Source organism: Amphibalanus amphitrite, unplaced genomic scaffold (genome assembly GCF_019059575.1).
Source record: "Amphibalanus amphitrite isolate SeventyFive unplaced genomic scaffold, NRLGWU_Aamphi_draft 001296F_arrow, whole genome shotgun sequence".
In the NCBI taxonomy this organism is placed as follows: Eukaryota; Metazoa; Arthropoda; class Thecostraca; order Balanomorpha; family Balanidae; genus Amphibalanus; species Amphibalanus amphitrite.
The window spans coordinates 171,575-190,840 of record NW_024882789.1 but is presented as its reverse complement, the minus strand read 5'-3'; the positions used below and the strand labels follow the sequence as shown (position 1 = coordinate 190,840).

General features: G+C 47.1%; 1 protein-coding gene across 4 annotated transcripts in view; it reads right to left on the bottom strand.

Annotated features, from left to right (window-relative positions):
* Nucleotides 1–2,949: 2,949 nt before the first annotated feature.
* Nucleotides 2,950–19,266, bottom strand: part of LOC122371947 (Golgi resident protein GCP60-like) — a 64,611-nt gene continuing 48,294 nt past the window's right edge. For all 4 annotated transcript variants that reach the window (XM_043348748.1, XM_043348747.1, XM_043348750.1 and 1 more), the window contains exons 13-17: nucleotides 4,621–4,792; nucleotides 4,264–4,384; nucleotides 3,987–4,086; nucleotides 3,463–3,597; nucleotides 2,950–3,256 (exon numbers count right to left, since the gene is read on the bottom strand). In XM_043348748.1, coding sequence (XP_043204683.1) covers nucleotides 3,035–3,256; nucleotides 3,463–3,597; nucleotides 3,987–4,086; nucleotides 4,264–4,384; nucleotides 4,621–4,792 — 750 coding nt within the window. In that variant the 3' untranslated portion in view covers nucleotides 2,950–3,034. The remainder of the gene's footprint in view (nucleotides 3,257–3,462; nucleotides 3,598–3,986; nucleotides 4,087–4,263; nucleotides 4,385–4,620; nucleotides 4,793–19,266) is intronic.

Sequence of the window (19,266 nt, the reverse complement as noted above, 5' to 3'; positions counted from 1 at the left end):
GAGAGAGGAGAGAGAGAGAGAGAAAGAGAGAGGGGGTAAGTGATAGGGAAAAAGGAAAAGGAGAGAGAAAAGAGAAGGGAAGGGAAGAGGGAGACGATAAGAGAAGAAGCAGAGAGCGAGAAGAAGAGCGAGAGTGAGAGGGAGGATTCCCTTGTCAGGATTTTGGAGGTCCGGTTGTAGCACACCCAGGAGGGGACGGAATTTTTACCCGATACCCTTCTAACAGCTGCTCATGGGGCATGCGGTAAGCGGCGTTTGAAAGATCGTCAAAAAGCAAAAATCGTCTTCGGTCATTTTGGAGCAATTCAAAAGTCAGGTCACCTTTTTTATTTTCACCTTCTTGTACGTATTGGCCGACATCTTCAAAAGATATTCACAACAAGTTTTAGGGTAGGTATCATGAAGATGCCTCCAATACCTACACACAGCCTAACTAAGATGGTGATGTTGACTGGAAATCTAGCTAATTTCACCTTACCACTCGAGATTGGGGATCTATTTTTGGAAGCGTTTAGGATAAATATAATCCGTTAGGGGTAAACATCTGGCGCCACGCGAAATATGCTAAGAATGCGTACACGGGCTGATTATTCGTTCGTAAATATTTCTAGAAAGTGAGGAAACCATTGCTATTTTTAGCCAATGGAGATGCTTGGGTAGCAAGTTCCTAGTTCCTACGCCTTACAACATTATCCAAGCGAACATATGAGTAAGATATACGGCTGCCTATTTAGGACTTACGTGCAGACATGTACCTAACGTTATTGGAACGGGAGGTGGGACCATTTCGTAACCATTGCAAGGCATGTTTAGACTACTGAAGACACGCTGTTTACGGTTACTTGGCCGGATGCGATGTCCAAATGTAACACCGCTAAAGCTTAGTCGAATAATATGCCTAAAAATAAAACATAAAAATTGACAACAGGAGGAGGCCAGAGTATCCCGATTCGGAACATCCCAAGGCTGACCTTTATGCGTAATATTTAGACTAAGCGTAGCTGTGACCTCCGGGAAGTTAAACAAGAGAACAAGGTCAATGTGCTAAACCAGGCTGCGGGCGGCAGAGGTCTGTGCCGAGACCGTTTGACAGTGGCCGCCCACGTCGTCTCTGGTGGGAGGGCGCGGTGCTGGCCGCTGCAGGTCATGTCGCTCGTCAAAGCTGGCACAGCCGGCCAGACGATACCTAACCCGCGCACCGACGGGGGGGGGCGGATATCCGCCCCCCCCCTGAGGTTTTTCGCGAATAGCGGGAAAACCGCGGCGCGTAGCGCCGCGAAATTTGGTATGACTATTCCCTTATCAATTTTACACATGGTGTGCAAGTTTGAACTTCCTACCTTTCAAGGTCAGGTCACCAGGTCACTTTGAATGACCCAACCTCAAGTCACTTTTTTGCAACTTTGTCACCGTGCCAGAGCTACAGTAGATGTCGGAGGCCTTTGAAAGTCGCAGGATGTTATTAGGTCATTAGTAGCTACAATTTGTATATCTCGGAATTTTGATATCGGTGACCTAAGGTCAGGTCAATTTCGCGACCTCCCCATTATAAGTCAATGGGGGAAAAATCAACTCCCTGTTTTTACCACTAAAACGGGTCGGAATGGCCCCATATACCATACATGACTTCATATACGATCAACCTTCACTACCTTGAGGTCTGTTTTGCTGTTGGGCAGCTGTGAGGTCATGTGACGTCATCAAAGGTCACCAAAGGTTTTTGGCCAATAACTCCGTACAGGAACAAGATACAGACGCGTGGATGGTCTCATTGTGTTCAGCTCGTCAAGACGCATCGAATGATATACATGATGACCTCGAGGTCACGTGACCTGAGGTCAACCTTTGACCTTGACCTTTCGAGGTCAACATATATATCATTCGATGCGGATTGACGAGAGGATCACGATGATGCCCTTAGTTTGTTCCTACCTTGACTAATTCGAAAGTTATTCGAGAAAAACTCTCTTCATATTTAGCGCCGCCATTTTGACTTTTTCGACCCCTGTGACGTCATCTTTGACCTGACCTGAAAATGACCTGTGTAAAAATTGTAGATCTTGACCGTGCGTATCCGATGCCGTTTACCGCTTGTCGCTATCTTGCTTCGTTCTCGAGATCTCAGGGGGGGGGCGGTCATCCGCCCCCCCCCCCCCCGTCGGTACTAAGTTGGCGCAGACCCCCGTCGGTGCGCGGGCTAATTGACCGACGTCCCAGTGCCAGCTGGCTACTGCAGCCTGGCAGCACCGTTTCATTTCGATAAAGACTGATAAAGTTTGCCAGTTGCCACGGTTTGCTGGCTTTCCTGCCGGGTTGAGAAAGTCTGTACCGACTGACATCAGGTCGGGGTCAAAGAGCTAGTTAATAGAGGTCAAACGAGGTCCATTTAGATGGACCAGTGCCACATTCTCGATCAGGCTCAGTCACTGCCGTTATCGCAGTTTTGCGTTCACAATCGACCCTCAGTTATCCGGCGAATCTGTCCTAAAGGACGCGCGTACGGGTAGCGGTGCCAGGCGGCACGAGACCAGACGCCCTGTCCTGTTGCTAGAACTTTGAGGCTATTGCGTGCATCTTCTGCGCATCAGTGAAATGATCTCAGTTCGAGGTGCTACGCAACAGACACCAGATGGCCCAAGTGTACACATTGAGGCGACATATCTGCTAAATTTACGTCACTGCCAACTGAATTAACGAAGTTTCATACGCCCATGCATATGACATATGCGGATAAGGCGGATTCCAAGCCAATTTGAAAAGAAATAATCGTTACCGTCGCACATCCTACTTAGTGCTTACCTATATACATAAACACGCTTTGACGTTCGTCGTGTCTTTGTGCATAAGGGTAAATTTTAAGCAGTCACAAATTGCTGTACGTACAAACTCACGAAGAAAAATGGTCAAAAGGCTAATTTGTCATAATGACCGATCCAAACAAACAATCTATTCGTGTTGAACTATGTGTTTTAATGTGTTTCGGGGTATTTGCGTTATAAATAAAACAAATACCTATAAAATGGTTACGTCGAGGTTACGTTGGGACTAGGCAGCGATCACCTACTTTTACAATCCTATTCCTGTTTCTCTGTCGCCCACCTGTCATATAATGCACGCCGCCGATCATGATCACGGCGATGCTGGAGGCGTTCTCCCGGATCGTGCGTAGGACATCCTCCATGCGGAAGATGTCCTCACCAGGGCGGCGTTTCAGGAGGAGCACTGAATTATCCGGGTCGTAACCATGACGACGCACCTGTAAACAAACCATCACTGTGTTTTTGCTTCTCTAATCTGACCCATAGACAAGTATATTTAAAAATACGCCGTATTTCTATGACATTGAGAGCTAACAAGACTTGAGTAAACATCCCTTGCAAGTTGCAACTTGCATACCTAAACGAATAAACAACTGTAATGAATGTCGCATCCAACATATGACCCATCCCATGTCTGTCATACCTGCGACCTTACGGCGTACTTGTCGCTGGGAAAAGCCCTGTCCTCGATGAGGATCTTGTGTCGCAGCGGCGTAGGGTGGTAGAAGGCAGTCAGAAGCAGGTGGAGGTTCACCGTAAGGCCGTTCATAACAGCCACCTGCACCGATGGTTTCAGTCAGCACATCAGAGAGAGGGAGAGAGGGAGAGAGAGAGAGAGAGAGAGAGAGAGAGAGAGAGAGAGAGAGAGAGAGAGAGAGAGAGAGAGAGAGAGAGAGAGAGAGAGAGAGAGAGAGAGAGAGAGAGAGAGTGACGCAAAACTTGTGTATCCGGGCGGAAGAGAAAGATATGACACTGCAGGCATATGCCCGAATTGTGGCGACGGTCGGAGCGTATGTCCCAAAAGAGCCCCTTCTTGTTTTCGTTCATATTTCAAAATCCACAGCGTGAAGAGTCGTAATTTTTGTTTTGTTGCAAAAAAGCTGACCTGAAAGTGAAGAGCACATTTGCGCAGTTGCGGTACTGGTGAGTGCCTATAAAAGTACTGACCTCGTCCAGGCAGCCGCCGACCAGCCGCGCGTGCGATTCCGTCACCTCCAGGTCACATTTGGCCGCCGGCAACAGACCTTCAAAGTGAGTCTCGTGGCCCCTGAAATAGACCAGATCTCATAGGAACACTCTGCATTTAACGGTATGTCAAACAGACAATAGCCAGTGCTCACCTCCAAATAATTTGCTTATATTTTTATCTCAAGCTATGCGCAAACAAATGACATCAATCAACGTTTCATGAGCTAGATCAGCAATCATTTCACGTTGCTCTTACATGTCTCCCCACTGCTGTAGAATCTTCTCACAGTACCAGGTGGTCCTCCTGGGCATCAGGCCCAGCGAGTTGCCGTTCATGTAGATCACCTCATCGCTCGGGTCGATCATATTCAGGTCCACTTTGGAAGAGATAATCACAAAACATGAGAACATGTTTGCTGTTAGGCATATAAGCAGATTATCAACGGAGGCGAGGTTTGCGCCGGTAACGGGTAATGCACGAGCATGTAGCGTTGACGAAGTGTTATTCAAACACCACCTATGCATAGTGTGCTACAGCAGCCATCATTTTATCATTACAGAAAAATATTGAATGTCCGACTATATTCGATCGAGATCGAGCGTGGAGCCCCACCTCCAGGCAGAGTGGCCATCTTGGGCAGCTGGAACTGGTTGCGGAAGGAGGCCAGCTTGTCGTGTTGGTCCAGCTGCTGGGCCATCTCGGCCGAGGTGACGTCACAGCCCCACAGCGAGGCCAGACGCTGGAGCGTGCCGGCCGGAGCGACGTCCACACCCATAGCGTCACTCTGCCGGGAGCGTACGGTGGGACGTCACACCCACGTCACATAAATCCCCTTCCTTAACTTATATTTTTTAGAAGTTTAGCTAGACTTTTTGCTTAGGAATGAAATTATAATCAGTTATGGCCTGTGGGGTCCGATTGCGTAAAGCGAAGAAACTAAACGTCAAAGCTAATCGGGTTCATATTGGTGTTTTGCAAGCCGCGAACGTATATGGGGGGGGGGGGGTCCGTTGCCCCCGTCCCTTGCCGTTCGGTCCCTGATCAAGCTAGAGCTTCGGAAAAAACACGAACGTGTTACCCATGACGAGAGGAAGCGCAATGATACCCAATTTTAAGGTCCTAGGCCATTGGTTGACATTCCAGGTCAGGTCAACGACCCAAAAGTCGGGGCATCGGGACCTGTCAAAACTTTGCAAAGTGAGGCTGTTGAGGGTTTTGGGTGTGCTGATCACGAACTCACATGTTAGCTTTGATCAGCAAATGATGTCTTCATGCATTTAGGCCAGGTCGGGTCAGGTTAGGTCAGGTCAACCAGCAGGGGTTCTGCCAGGTATTCATAGTAGGTGTCAACCACCACTGACAACGTAACCTAGGCCACGAAGGCACAAAAAGTACTTCGTAAATGTTCAAATCGTTTCTAAATTATTCGAAATCAGCCAAATAAAACAATAATCTGTAGAACTGGAAAAAAACAAGGTCATCGAAGGTCGATGACCTGACCTGACCTTCGCGTGACCTCGCATGAGACCAACGTCATTTCACATGTTTGAGCGCTTAAAACCACAAAAAGACTGCAGACGCGCGGACAATGTGAGCCGACATACGCCTAGTCGCGATTCCGCCCAAACATGGTCGTCTCTAGAAAAAGGTCACAGGTCAAAGGTTGTCTGGGTAAGGGTTATGAAATTTTCAGAGTATATGTAAAATTGATTAGCCCGAGGGTACTGAAAGTTTTGTCGCGAGCGGCCGCTTTTTACGCGAGTTATACCGCGCCCTGGTGGGAGGGGGCTATTTTTGCCCCCTCCAGACTTGTCGATATATCTCCAAACCCACTGCGCCGATCGTCACCAAACGTTCAGGATTCTCCCGGGCATCAATTTTATACATTGTGAAAAAAAAATTCAAAGGCTGTGATAGGCTGGCCGAAAATGACATCAGAATGACGTCATGTTCTGCCATTTTCGACCCAAAGAAAGGCTTCGCGGGAAGAGCTGTCAGGCCTATACATTTGAAGTTACAGAAAAATGTTTGACCATCACAGGGGGGTTGAGCAGCCCCCACTAGGGTTTTTCATGAATTACTCGTGACAAAAGCGGCCGATCGCAACTAAACTTTCAGTACCCTCGCATTGATCAATTTTACACCTACCCTAAAAATTTTACGACCCTGACCCAAATGACCTTTGACCTGTGACCTACTTTCCGAGACCATGTTTGGCCGGAATCGCGATTCGGCGTATGTCGGCTTTCATTAGCCGCGCGTTTGCAAGCTTTTCGTGGTTTCAAACGTTCAAACATGTGATTTGATGTTGCTACCATGCATTAGGGTGGATGCCAAGGTCACCTGAAGGTCAGGCCAGGTCATTGACCTTTGGTGACCGCGGTTCACTTTTTCGAGTTTTACATGTTCCTTGGCTAGTTTTTGGAGCTGAATTCGAATTTAGCAACCCTTTGAACATTTACAAAGTGGTTTTGGTGCCTTTGTAACATGTTACGAAGCGGTCAGAGGCGGTTGACACGTACTACGAATACCCTACTGGTTGACCTGACCTGACCTGGTCTAAATGCTTAAAGATATCATCTACGATCAAAGCTAACACGTTGTTCGTGATCAGCACCCCGAAAACCCCCATAACAGCCACACTTTACGACTTTCTAACAGGTCCCGATTTTCCCGATTTTTGGTTCATTGACCTGACCTGGAAGGTCAACCGATGACCTAGGACCTTAAATTGGGTATCATCGGATTTCCCTAGTGACGGATAGCACGCTCATTTTTTTCCGTGAAGCTCTAGCTCGATCAGGGGCCAAACGCGAGGGGGGGGGGGGGTCGTACCAACCCCCCTTGTGCCGTCGAAGGACGCAAAATGGTCTGTGCCGGCGAGGATCAACTCTGGATTTTGCGGCTTCTATATTTTTTTTTTAACATTTTGGATAAAAAAACAAGACAGCCATTTGAAGAGAAACTACAAAGTCGTTTTCATGCTACTTGTTTACACCTTCGATCTCTATTCTTAAATACTTAAGTTTTTAGAGGCGATTAAAGTTTTGCAGCTTTTTTTTAAAGTAAAAATGGCGTGACATGACGACACTTAAACTTCATATTCGAAAACTAAAATACAACGGATTTCGTTCAAATTCAGGAAGCACGTAGATTGATGTATAATTAAATTATGTAGGCACTGAAGGTTTGACTTAGCTGGCGCAAAGGGTTCTTTGGAGATCAAACGGTAGGGTGGGACAGTCACTTTTGGTTATCTTAAACCAATTTTGTGTAACCCCAAAAAGTCTTGAAAATATTGCACATTATTGTTTTTGGAATCAAGACGTAATAAAATGGAAGTAAGATACCTACTTTGTTTTGTCAACAATTTTCCCTAAAAAAGCACAGAAACATAAGTTCATCTTTAAAACCCAGGTATACTCAAATATTTCGACAACTTCATCAATTAGACAATATTAGAGCACATGACGTTTTAAACGAAATACGAGTATTTTCTTTTTCACTTTTACTAGCCTTCGAGCGTCACTCACCGTCTGCCGGGAGTCGAGCAAGAGCGGAACGGGAGAATACCAATAGCAAGGGGTGAATACCAATAGGCGGTCCTTCAAAAAGTGTGTCAAGTGTGTCACCATGTAATAGCCGTTTTCACGACGGGCTATCCGGCGAATGCACCTGATTCGACCAAATCTGCACCTAATTTATTTTCCAGCAAATATCTTCATTTTATGAATTTATTTCAGTGTTTTAATCGATGATGCTCTCTGATAATATGACAAAGTAGTTAGCAGGCATATAAGCAATTAGTGCAACCCTAGCTGATAGCTGCTAAGAGACACACTGAACCTGATTTGACCAAATCTGCACCTAATCTGTACCAGATGTGCACCAAATGTGTACCAGATGACCGTCGTGAAAACGGCTAATAGCCATCTACGCGCGCGTCCTCTGTTTACTGCATTTTAATGCCGCTTTTCGCTCTTTTTTATGTTTGCTGCACTTTTGCATTTTAAACACATCGCTGGTTTCCTTCATCATCGTCCATGTCATGTTTTACGCATTAAGATACATCACAGTAGTCTTTGTATGACACTGTGGCCTAACAGCCAATGTTTTATTAGATGCCACAAAGAACCGCAATAAATAAATAAATAAATAAATAAATAAAAAAATATCGACCCCCCCCCCCCCCCCAGATACGGTCAGTCAAGCGCGGCCCTGTGACCCATCGGCGAACGAGAAAACAGCCCTTACGGGGATAAGTAATGTGATGAAGTAATGAATTAAACTCTTGACCTTCTTTATGGACATGCGGATAAACTATGTCAAACGATAAAAGTCGTACGCGATCAACACGTTAAAATGAAGTTATCCCGCACCGTAGACGGTGTAGGTAGAACAAGCTTTTAAACGTCGAGCCGATAGGCGAGACGTTTAAAAGATTTGTTCCACCTACTCGCGGCTTAATACATAATAGCCGTGGAATCGTGATTAATTAATGCTAGCTTATTCAATTATCATAGAACAAAATGGCAATAATTGACGATTCGTAAACTATTAATAAGATTGAAATGCATAGCATAACGAGTGTAATAATCATCCTACTCATACTTTGCAAAACTTCTTCGGTATGGTATGTTTACCATAAAATTTAGATAAGATAATGTCCCACGACCTTAAAGCAGACTCTAGCAAAGTACCTACTCAGTTACATGCTGAAATGCCTATAAGTTTGTGAACACAGGTACCATTAATTTTATTTTAACTTTGCTTACTTATATCCCATTCATAAATAAATATATTTTCCATATAGGGGAGAGCGGGGCCAGTTGAACCACTTTTTATATATTGACATGCACAGCGAGATCTAGTTGTCATATCGAAAAATGCACAATGCCATGAAAAAATATGCTCTTTTGGCTTCATTTTAAGATATGTAAAATTATGTTTCAAACATATTTTGGTGCCAAACGCATGCTTATAAAACAGCTCTACGCCCGTTTCAAATGACCCCGATGCGAGGGTCAATTGAACCAGCCCATGGGGTCAATTGCACCTATCCTTAACAATGGGATGTTTTCCTCTTTAAGGCCACTTTCTTAAGGAGATATTTTGTCCGGTTTACTTTTCCAAATGCTACATTCAATAGGTCGTTGGAAAGCTAAAAGTGCAAAGTTCCTCATAATAGGTGACATAAAGTACATAGACTATGGTAAAATGGGCGGATGAGGATAATGAAAAATATCTCAGGCTATAGCGTGCTTTCAAGCAAAAGGCTGGAGAAAAGAGGTCAAAAAATGAGCTCTATTAATCTACTATTTCAGTTTAAAAGCTCATTTCAAAGGTGGACTATTTCCTTTAATGTTTACAGCCCCTGAACAATAACCATTGCAAAGGTCACCGGGGTCCATTGAAACGGCCTGTGGCCCTGTTTCAACTGACCCTCAGAGAAGCGTTTCAATTGACCCCATCCGCTCCCGCCATCTCGCACGCGCCGTAAAGCACATGTCAAACGAGCTGGAGGGACGACATCATGCTGAATGAAGGGCCAAATAAGGTGTTATTCCGGAGCCAGGAGTTCTTCTTTCAGCAAACAAAGGTATATGAGATATCACAAAATATTCATAAAAACGATTTCTCCCAAACGCCCCTCAAAAACACAAAAACAAGTGTCAAATCAAAATTACCGTCCGTTTGCCGCCCAAACGCCGTTGACAAAGGAAGTGGTCGAGCGCGGATGCGCAGTGGTGTCGGCAACGCCATATGTTGCATACTGTTGAAAATAAAGCCATGTTTCATCTGACCCCGTGTTTCAACTGGCCCCGCTCTCCCCTAGCTATAGGTAGGTATTCAATCGTTCTTGATTAGCAATATTCATTTCTGTAACTTGTGAATACGGTTATCTTGAAGTACGAGTAGAGTGTATTGACATAATTTGTGCCGAATACATACCTATCCTTCGTAATACGTTTTTTGTGGTATCAGCTTTTAATATTGTCGGCAAACAAATTAAATGCTGGGACCCCTCCCTTCCTATCAGAAATAGACACCGCATATTACGTTGTTATTTATTCGTAGTAGGTAAGTCAAGTAACTATCTGAAAAGGTTACAAGTAAAATAAAGTACCTACTGATAGAGTAAGTCTAACAAAACACATACCGACCGGCGGTCGGTATGTGTTTTGTAAAGATTGTTATAAACTCTGTCAATAGAGTTTTCGGTTTCCATCTCCTCTCCCTGTATTAGCCTGTTTCCCTACCTTCTCTGTCAAGTTGTTGTTGATGAAAGTCGTGGAGCCCATTATCAGTTACCCTTAGTGGCTGAAGATGACCATCCGAGGTCAAGACGACCAAACAAAATGAATCTTCTCCACGTCTCAGGTAAGGGTATGGCTCGGAAAACCGTCTGTGAAACTGAAAAAGCTATGACTTCTTCTTTCACAAAGACAGCGCGGTTGATCATCGCGGGCTTAGTGTATGGTAATATAGTCCTTAACGACGACCCTTCGCACCCGTTTCAGCCGTGCTCTTTTCACGCAGCGTCCGTCGGCCAATAGGAGCTCGAGGCGGTCTGATTCAGCGGCCGTGCGCACCAATCAGAGCGAGGCATTTTGTGGGAGTGTGCTGACGTCAGCGGCCGTCATCGTTTGGGGCCCTGACAGGCTGTCACTGGACTGTTGCATAGAGACCACCTTTCATTTACCTCACGTGATACCCCATGGAGCGAATAATTCCCCAGGTGTTAAACGCTTTCAAGATACCAACTCAGTTGATCGATCAACGTTACAGGTATCAGGCAACGCAATGCCTTTCTCGACAAGACTGGTGAGCAAAAAGGCGATGTGAACTTAATAATAAGGAATGGAGACGTTAATAGAAGGTTATTTCTAAGGTGAGTCGATAGTCGCAAATATATTCAACAACTATTCTACGTGACTTCAATGACTCCCCTGCTGCCCGCACCTATTGGTGTTTTCAAATCATGCAGCGACTATCGCGGTGTAGAGAAGGAAGTTGATCGGACCCACAGCCGCCGCACTGTAGGCGTTCGGGCCGGTCTAGCCTCTTACGGAGCAAAAAAAAATATTTTGCTTTTATGAAAATAAAAAGCATACCAATCGACTACAAAATGTCCATACATTATATAAATGACCGTTATCTGGTCATGCAACAACTTTTTTTTTTAAATTTAGTTCGAATGTTTGAATGGACGGATTGACAGAGCCGGAGCCCACGCTAAGCAGAGCTTGTTGCGTAGACCCCGACCCCTACCGTCCGATCGCGCAATTCCGGGTAACGGGAGAATTTGGATGCCAAAGTTTAACGTGCCCTTCAAAGCCGGACACGGCCTGTCCCACTCAACTGACTTCAACAGACTGCGGCTGCTCCCACCAACCGCAGACCATCCCCGTCAGGAGTCTTGGTATAGGGTGAAAGGGGCTTCAAACACAAAGATTTCTTAGGCCGTAGACAGGTCATAGTTTTCGGGTGTTTGAAAAGTCAAAGTAGATGCCATGGGGATCCTATGTACGTGAGTTTTACACGCCAATGTTTTTATGAGTTGTTCTGTGACATCATGGGTGTCGATTTGTATACCTTTGGGGGTGCTGCAGCACCCCCAATGCTCAAATGAGCATCCCCAATGGTTTTCCGGGCACCCCCAATGATTTTGTCCCTCAATAACTCCCACTAACTCTGCTTGAGGAAAATAATTGTTCTGCAGTCTTTCACTAATAAAAATAAAACAATTACGCAATTTACAAGGCATGAAATAAAGATGTAAAGCCAGAAAAGTTAGTTTTAAGAAGAAGAGCGAAAAAAGACGTTAAGTTGTAAAGACACTGGTGTGGGTCCGTCGTACACGGGTGTCGGACCCTTAGAGCTGCTGGCGCGTACCCTTTACAAGCCAGCAGGGGGCTCCAGAGACCGGCGACGGGCCCTCAGAGACCGGCGACGGGCCCTCAGAGGCCGGCTAAGGGCCATCAGAGGCCGGTGGTACCTTCAGAAACCCTGTGGGGTCGTCTTTAGAGACCGGAACGGACTTAGACGCCGATGGAGCCCTCAGTCGCCGGTGTGGGGCCTTCAAATGTCACCGGTGGCAGGGTGGCCGTCACATGCGCACTTGTGGGGCCTTCAGAAGCTACGATGTTGGGCCCTCAGAGCCACCGATATAGGGCCTAAGACGCACTAGTGTGGGACCCTCAGATATGACAATGTGGGGCCCTCGGACTGGAGGCGCCGGTGTGGGGGCTTCACAGTCGCCGGTGACGGCCCTCACAGGCGCCGTTGTGGGGGCTCTCAGAGACACTGGTTTAGGGCCATCACAGGCGCGCGTGGGGCCCTCAGAACTGCTGTTACGGAACGGACCCTTCATAGGCCGACAAGAAGATATCAAGAGGTCACCGGTGCCTTCAGGAGCCTTGTGTGGTTCTCCGAGACTGGCATGGTGCGCTCAGACGCCGCTGGGATCCTCCGAGTCACCTGTGTGGGGCTGTCAGGGTCGCTGGTAACTGACAAGGGCCCTCAGAACCGCCCAATGCCCATGTAGGGTTTTTAAAGGAATTGGTGTAGGGCCTCAGAGTTAGGGGTGTGGGGCCCTCAGAGACGCCGGTGTGGCGCTCAGGGGTGCCGGTGAGGGCCCTCACAGTCGCCATTATAGGGGCCCTCAGAGAAATGGGTGTGGGGCCATTACAGGCGGGTGTGCAGCTCCTAGAGCTGGCCCCCTATAGGCCGGTTAAGACCCCCAGAGGCCGGCAAGTGGCCCTCAGAGGCTGGCTTGGGCCCTTATGAAGATCTTAATGTTGGTACTTGTGGGCCCATGAGGTGTTCTTACGAGCCTTGTGGGGCCCTTCTGAGTCCAAATATAGCCAACCTGGACCCTCAGCGGCCAGTTGGCGCCGCAGTGCCCCTCAGGCCCGAATAACCCGATGGGCCCCTGAACCTAATGGGGGGGGGGGGCATGTGCCTCACGGGCCCACCTGGCTACGCCACTGAGGAAAATCGTAAACCCATAAATATCGAAATGCGATCACCTGTCATTTTTTAAGCGATTATTGTGATCGTCTGATTAACGCCAGAGCCTCGTAGCTATACCGTTGCCTCCCGCGCAATGTCCGCCCCTGTGGACCGCAGGGGCTGCTGCACCGGTGCTAACCGCGGTCATCGGTTTCTGTCACCTTATTACGAAGTGCTGGGGCTGCTGCCGAGCTGCCGGCAAATGTACGACTTTTTCGGAAAGATGTTTATGTAATGAGGTAGCCAAGTACTAGGACGAGCAGAATGATTTTGAAGAACGTTCAACCTTTGGGAAATATTAGTGGAAATCCCGGGATTATCAGTACCTTATGGGGATACCCAACCATGCCTTGTACGGTTGTGCCCATGGCAAAGCTGCAATCTTTCACCCGGTGCAGGGGTTGAGCACCCCCAACCATTTTGAGAAATCGACACCCCTGTGTGACATGTTACGATCAATTCCGCGCAACGAAAAATGAGGTTGCGAAAATCATTTAGCAGCATGAGAGATAAACATATCATCGAGTTATTTGGTATGCTTAAAATTAATATCACTCTCTATGTTAAAGCCGATCTTTTGAGTTCCCCCAGGTCCCGCTCTAAATCGTGTGTCACAATGTGCATTGTGATGTTATTGAACCGGCCAAGCAATAAAAAAGTGCGCAAACTTGCGCCATCTCAGGGGTGGGGAGAATTAGGGGTTTTGGGGGTGCTCGAGCACCCCCTGAAATTCAAAAGTCATCATATAATAGTGCTCCAGGGGTGCTTAAATTACGTCTGCGACACAAATTGTTTTGCGTAAGTCGCGAGGAGAGTGATGCTGCTGAAAAACGAACCAATATGTGCGTTTCTACGCAAGAGTTCGACGATTCTATTCGCCAGGTGCTAGAAAAGCACCCCCTGGGATTATGACAATTCTCCGCCCCTGCGCCATCTGCTGCTATGCAACATTTTGCAATACGCTGTCTAGCCTTTATTAGCTCCATGGTGACGGGAGGGAACAAATCAGCCTGCATTTTAGCTTATATTATTTCAAATGATGACAGTAACACCAGCCAGTGTTATCTCGTGGGTCAGAAGCATTCTAATTGACCGGAGGATGAGCTGTCACGTGACCGGAAAGGCCTCAGGCGATGCACAGTGGGCGATCCGGCCGGTCTGGTCTCGCGAAACCTCAAAGACATTTTGTTTCCTAAAAAAAATGAGAAATATTGCACATGAGTTAATGGGAAATTCTGCATAAGTCGCCCCCCCCCCCGAGGCCGAGGGGGGATGCCGCCCCCTTATCGGTTTTATCGCGATAGCTCACAACACGCCGGAGATAAAGAGCTGAAACTTGGCATACTTGACCTTTGATTCAAGCCAAATCTTGTTAAATCAACCGCATTTTCAGGTCAGGTCAGGTCAGGTCACTGACCTATGACGTAATAAGTGAACCTCTGCACGGTCCTCAGATGTTGCAACGTCGCAACGCCCTCAGTGCCAGAGGGACGTTCACAGGGAGATGAAGCTTACACAACGTAGCATCGTCCAGAGGTCTCACAACTTGTATATCTCAGATTTTTTGCTTAAGTTCATGTGCGGTCAGGTCGGTCACGTGATCTCACCGTTATACGTCAATGAGGGAAATATCGAAACTGTTATTTTAGCGCCAGGAATGATCTAAAACTATCTCAGGCACATGGAATCATGGTTTCATGCGCTCCCTGCAAGGTACGGTGCTACACCTTTGCATTGCTGACCTTGCATGACGTCATTTATGATGTCATTAGGGCCATATTAGTTTTCCGTCAATAACTCCGGAACAAGGTGAATTAGACAGTCGACCTCCTTTGACCAAGTTCGTGACATGACGGACTCTGACCAAACTTTGACTCGAGGTCAACGACTCAAAACCTTAACCCTCGCATTTGTAGGGGGTCGAACGGACCACCCTCGGTTTTTCGCGAATAACTCGCGTAAAAAATGGCCGATCAAGACGAAACTTGCAGTACCCTCGAGTTATTCAACTTTACACCTACTCTAAAAATTTCATGACCCTGATCCAAATGACCTTTGACCTGTGACCTATTTCTCGAGACCATGCTTGGCTGGAATCGCGATTCGGCGTATGTCGGCTCACATTATCCGCGCGTTTGCAGTCTTTTTGTGGCTGCAAACGCTCAACGATGTGAAATGATGTTGGTCCCATGCATTATGCTGGGTGTCAAGGTCACCTGAAGGTCAGGTCAGGTCATTGACCTTTGGTGACCTAAGTTCACTTTTTCGACTTTTACATGTTTCTAGGCCAGTTTTTGGAGCTGATTTCGAATTTAGCAACCATTTGAGCATTTACGAAGTAGTTTTGGTGCCTTCGTATCATGTTACGAGGCTGTCAGTAACGGTTGACACCTACTATGAATACCCGGCAGGACGCATACTGGTTGACCTGACCTGACCTGACCCGACCTGGCATAAATGAATGAAGAAATCATCTGTGATCAAAACTAGCATGAAATTCGTGATCAGCACACCGAAAAGCCCCAAAGCAACCTCACTTTACGATGTTTTAACAGGTTCCGATTTTCACGACTTTTGGGTAATTGACCTGACCTGGAAGGTCAACTAATGACCTAGGACCTTAAAATTTGGTATCATCGGCTTCCTCTCATCACGGGCAGCACGCTCGTTTTTTCCGCGAAGCTCTAGCTCAATCAGGGGCCAAACGGCAAAGGGGAATGGATGTGCTCCGTTTTGCCACGTTTATGCAACATTTCATGCATGCTCCTGCATATTGCGAAAGCTTATAACATGGGAAACGTCATGCATTCACGTTCATAAATGAATTGGCTACAGTTTGGTGTGTAATTCGTAGGCGTAGGTCTCCTTGATCCAAGGCTATAAGGGTTGAAAGGCTGTGAGAGGCTAGAACCCCTGAAACGCCCACTGTGCGGCGGTCGCTGATCAGCGGTCACACCAGAGCTTCGTGGGGAAATTATTTATTGTGGTATTGCGTGTAATAAAAAGAAACTGATGGTGTCCAATTTTATAGTCTCTTCGCCATTCATTACTCTTTAATCAGGTCAATCACTTAACTCAAAAGGAATTCGAGACCGCTGTAACTTGTTGGTTAGTTTTTCCTGAGACATTTTGGGGTCCACTTTGTGAAAAGAGCATGCGTTTTATTCAATAAGTATTTATGGATTTACCCTCGCCCGTATAGGGGGGGGGGGGGGTGACAGTAGCGGCGGAAGACCTTCAATTAAAGGGGGGCGCTGCCGACTTTTAGTCCCATTCTTTCCATGCAACGCCCATAGGGCTAATGTTAAAATGCCCAAATCAAAGGGGGGCACGGTGCCCCGGTGCCCTCCCCGTTCCGCGGCCTATGGGGGGTGAAACGGACCCCCATCGGTTTTCGCGAAAAACTCGCGTAAAAAGCGACCGATCGCGACGAAACTTTCAATACCTTACCTACCCTCGCGTCAGTCAACTTAACACTTACCCTGAAAATTTTATGACCCTGACCCAGATGGTCATTGGTCACCTTTGGTCACCTTTGACCTTTGACCTACTTCTCGAGACATGCTTGGCCGGAATCGCGATTCCGTGTATGTCGGCTAGTATTAACCGCGCGTTTGCAGTCTTTTCGTGGTTTCAAGCACTCAAACATGAGATATGATGCTGGCCCCATGCATTAGGGTGGGTGTCAAGGTCACTTGAATGTCAGGTCAGGTCACTGACCTTTCATGACCTTGGTCCACTTTTTCGAGTTTTACCTGTTTCTAGGCTATTTTTTGGAGCTGAATTCGCACCAATTTAGCAACCATTTGAATGCATCAACGAAGTGGCTTTGGTGCCTTCGTGACATGTTACAAAGCTATCTTAGGCGGTTACCACATTGAATATCCGGCAGGACCCCAACAGGTTGACCTGGCCTGACCTGACCTGGCCTAAATGCATGAAGACATCATCTGCGATCAAAACTAACATGATATTTGTGATCAGCACCCCGAAAAACCGTCGCAGCAACACTTAACGACCTTCAAACAGGTCTCAATTTTCCCAACTTTTGGGTCATTGACCTGACGTGAAGGGTCAACCAATGACCTAGGATCTTAATATTGGGTATCACGGCTTCCTCTCGTCACGGGCAACACGCTCGTTTTTTCCCGCGAAGCTCTAGCTCGATCAGGGGCCAAACGGCAAGTGGGGTCCAACAAATAACCTTAGGTATACGTTTGCGGCTGGCAAAACACCAATACGGGCGAGGGTTAAAGCTCACCGAGTCAGGTCAGGTGAGGTCAACCATCGGAGACGTCCCGCCGGCGATCCATAGTAAATGCTTAGGCTAACGGTCATCGAAAGCTTTGCAATACACGGCGCCTAATTTTAACCATCGCCGGCCGAGGGGGAGTCCCCCAATAGTTTTTTTTTTTCGCGATAGCTCCAAACACGCTGGCGACAGGGAGCTGAAACTTTGCGCATATCTGATCTTTGATTCAAGCCGAATTTTTTTTACACCAACCGCATTTTTAGGTCACGTCAGGTCACTGACCTATGACGTCATAAGTGAACCCCTGCAAGGTCTTCAGATGTCGCAACTTCGCAGCGACCTCACTGCCAGAGGAGCTGTCACAGGGGAATGAAACGTGCAAGATCTAGTATCCATTACGAGTCTCATAACTTGTATATCTCAGATTTTTCCTAAAGGTCATATGAGGTCAGGTCATTTTCGTGACCTCACCAATCACCATTGTACCTGTCAATGGGGAAAAAATGAAAACTGCTATTCTGGCGCCGAGAACGATCTCCAGCTATCTCAAGCACACAGAATCGTGATTTGATGCACTCCTTGTAAGGTTAGATGCATCACTTTTGCAATGTTGACCTTGTGTGACGTCATTTATGACGTCATTAGGGTCATATTAGTTTTTCGTCAATAACTCCCGATCAAATTGAGCTAGCGAGTCGGGAAAGCCACCAATGGACTCAGGGAGACCTGCCGAATCAAATGATATGCAACATGACCTTCTTCGACCAAACTTCGTGACCTGGGGGCGCTGACCTGACCGTGACCTGAGATCAACACCTACAGTTGACCTCATCCAAATAAAAAGTATATCATTCGACGCGCCTGAGCGAGGCGAACATGATGCTGCCAAAATCACGGCTCTGCGGCCGTTTTTTGCGAAGTTATTCGCCAAAAACGGAACCGTACCCTGGGGCACTTGACCTGACCTGAGAGGTTACCGGTTGATCTAGGACCTTAAAATCGTGTATCAATTTCTGCGTCTCGTAACGGCGCACACGCTCGTTTTTCCGCGACGCGCTAGCTCCACCAGGGGCGAAACGGCGAGGGGGTGGACCGTACCCCCCCCCCCCCCTCGGCCGGCGCGTATGTAGAAAACCAATAGGTCCGGCGGGCGGCGAGGGTTAAGGTACGGGGACCCGCAGTTGCTTCTGTACACTAACCCCAACTCTAGCCGTCTGTCCTGTCCAGTAACAACCGATAACATTGATATCGACTGCCGGTCCCCGTACAAGAGCAGCTGAGGTTTTCTGTGCGTGCCCTCTGACAGCTTATCGTTGTTCCCTGTGAGGGTGCTGGGACAATTTACTCAGGGTCGCTGTACAGTAGCAACTGCGGGTCCCCGTACTACATAGGTTATTGGTTAACCTTCTATGTAGTTCAGGCCAATAGCTAATTGTAAGGAAAATCGGAACCTGGTTGATCTTCTTGAAGTCAAATTCTTGTGACTTTCTCAAAGTTCTGATTTGAATGTTGCATTTATTTTTATCAAAGATGATGTGTTCGTGCATGGGTAGTAGGTCGGGACAGGTCAGGTTAGGTCAACCAGCAGGCGTCCCGCCGGCTATCAATGGGTGTGAATAAGCCACACTGACAACTCCGTAGCATATTGCACAGACACCAAAACTAATCTTCAGAGGCAGTTTAACCCGCGCCGTGTTACGTCCCTCCCCCTCCTCCTCAAATTTTCCGCGAATGGCACACCTTATATACATATTTTTTCTGCGGGGGTGGGCCGTACCCCCCTCCCTACGTCCCCCCTCGGCCGGCGCGTATGTAGAAAACCAATAGGTCCGGCGAGGGTTAAAATACATTTTGATAAAGACGTACTGGAGCGATGAAAACACCTTAGTTCAGTTCAGCTAAACGATACGGATCGATTGATAGGTATGCGACATAACCTTTTCAGGTCAGGTCATGACCTTGACATAAAGTCAAATTTTCAAAAAGACCTT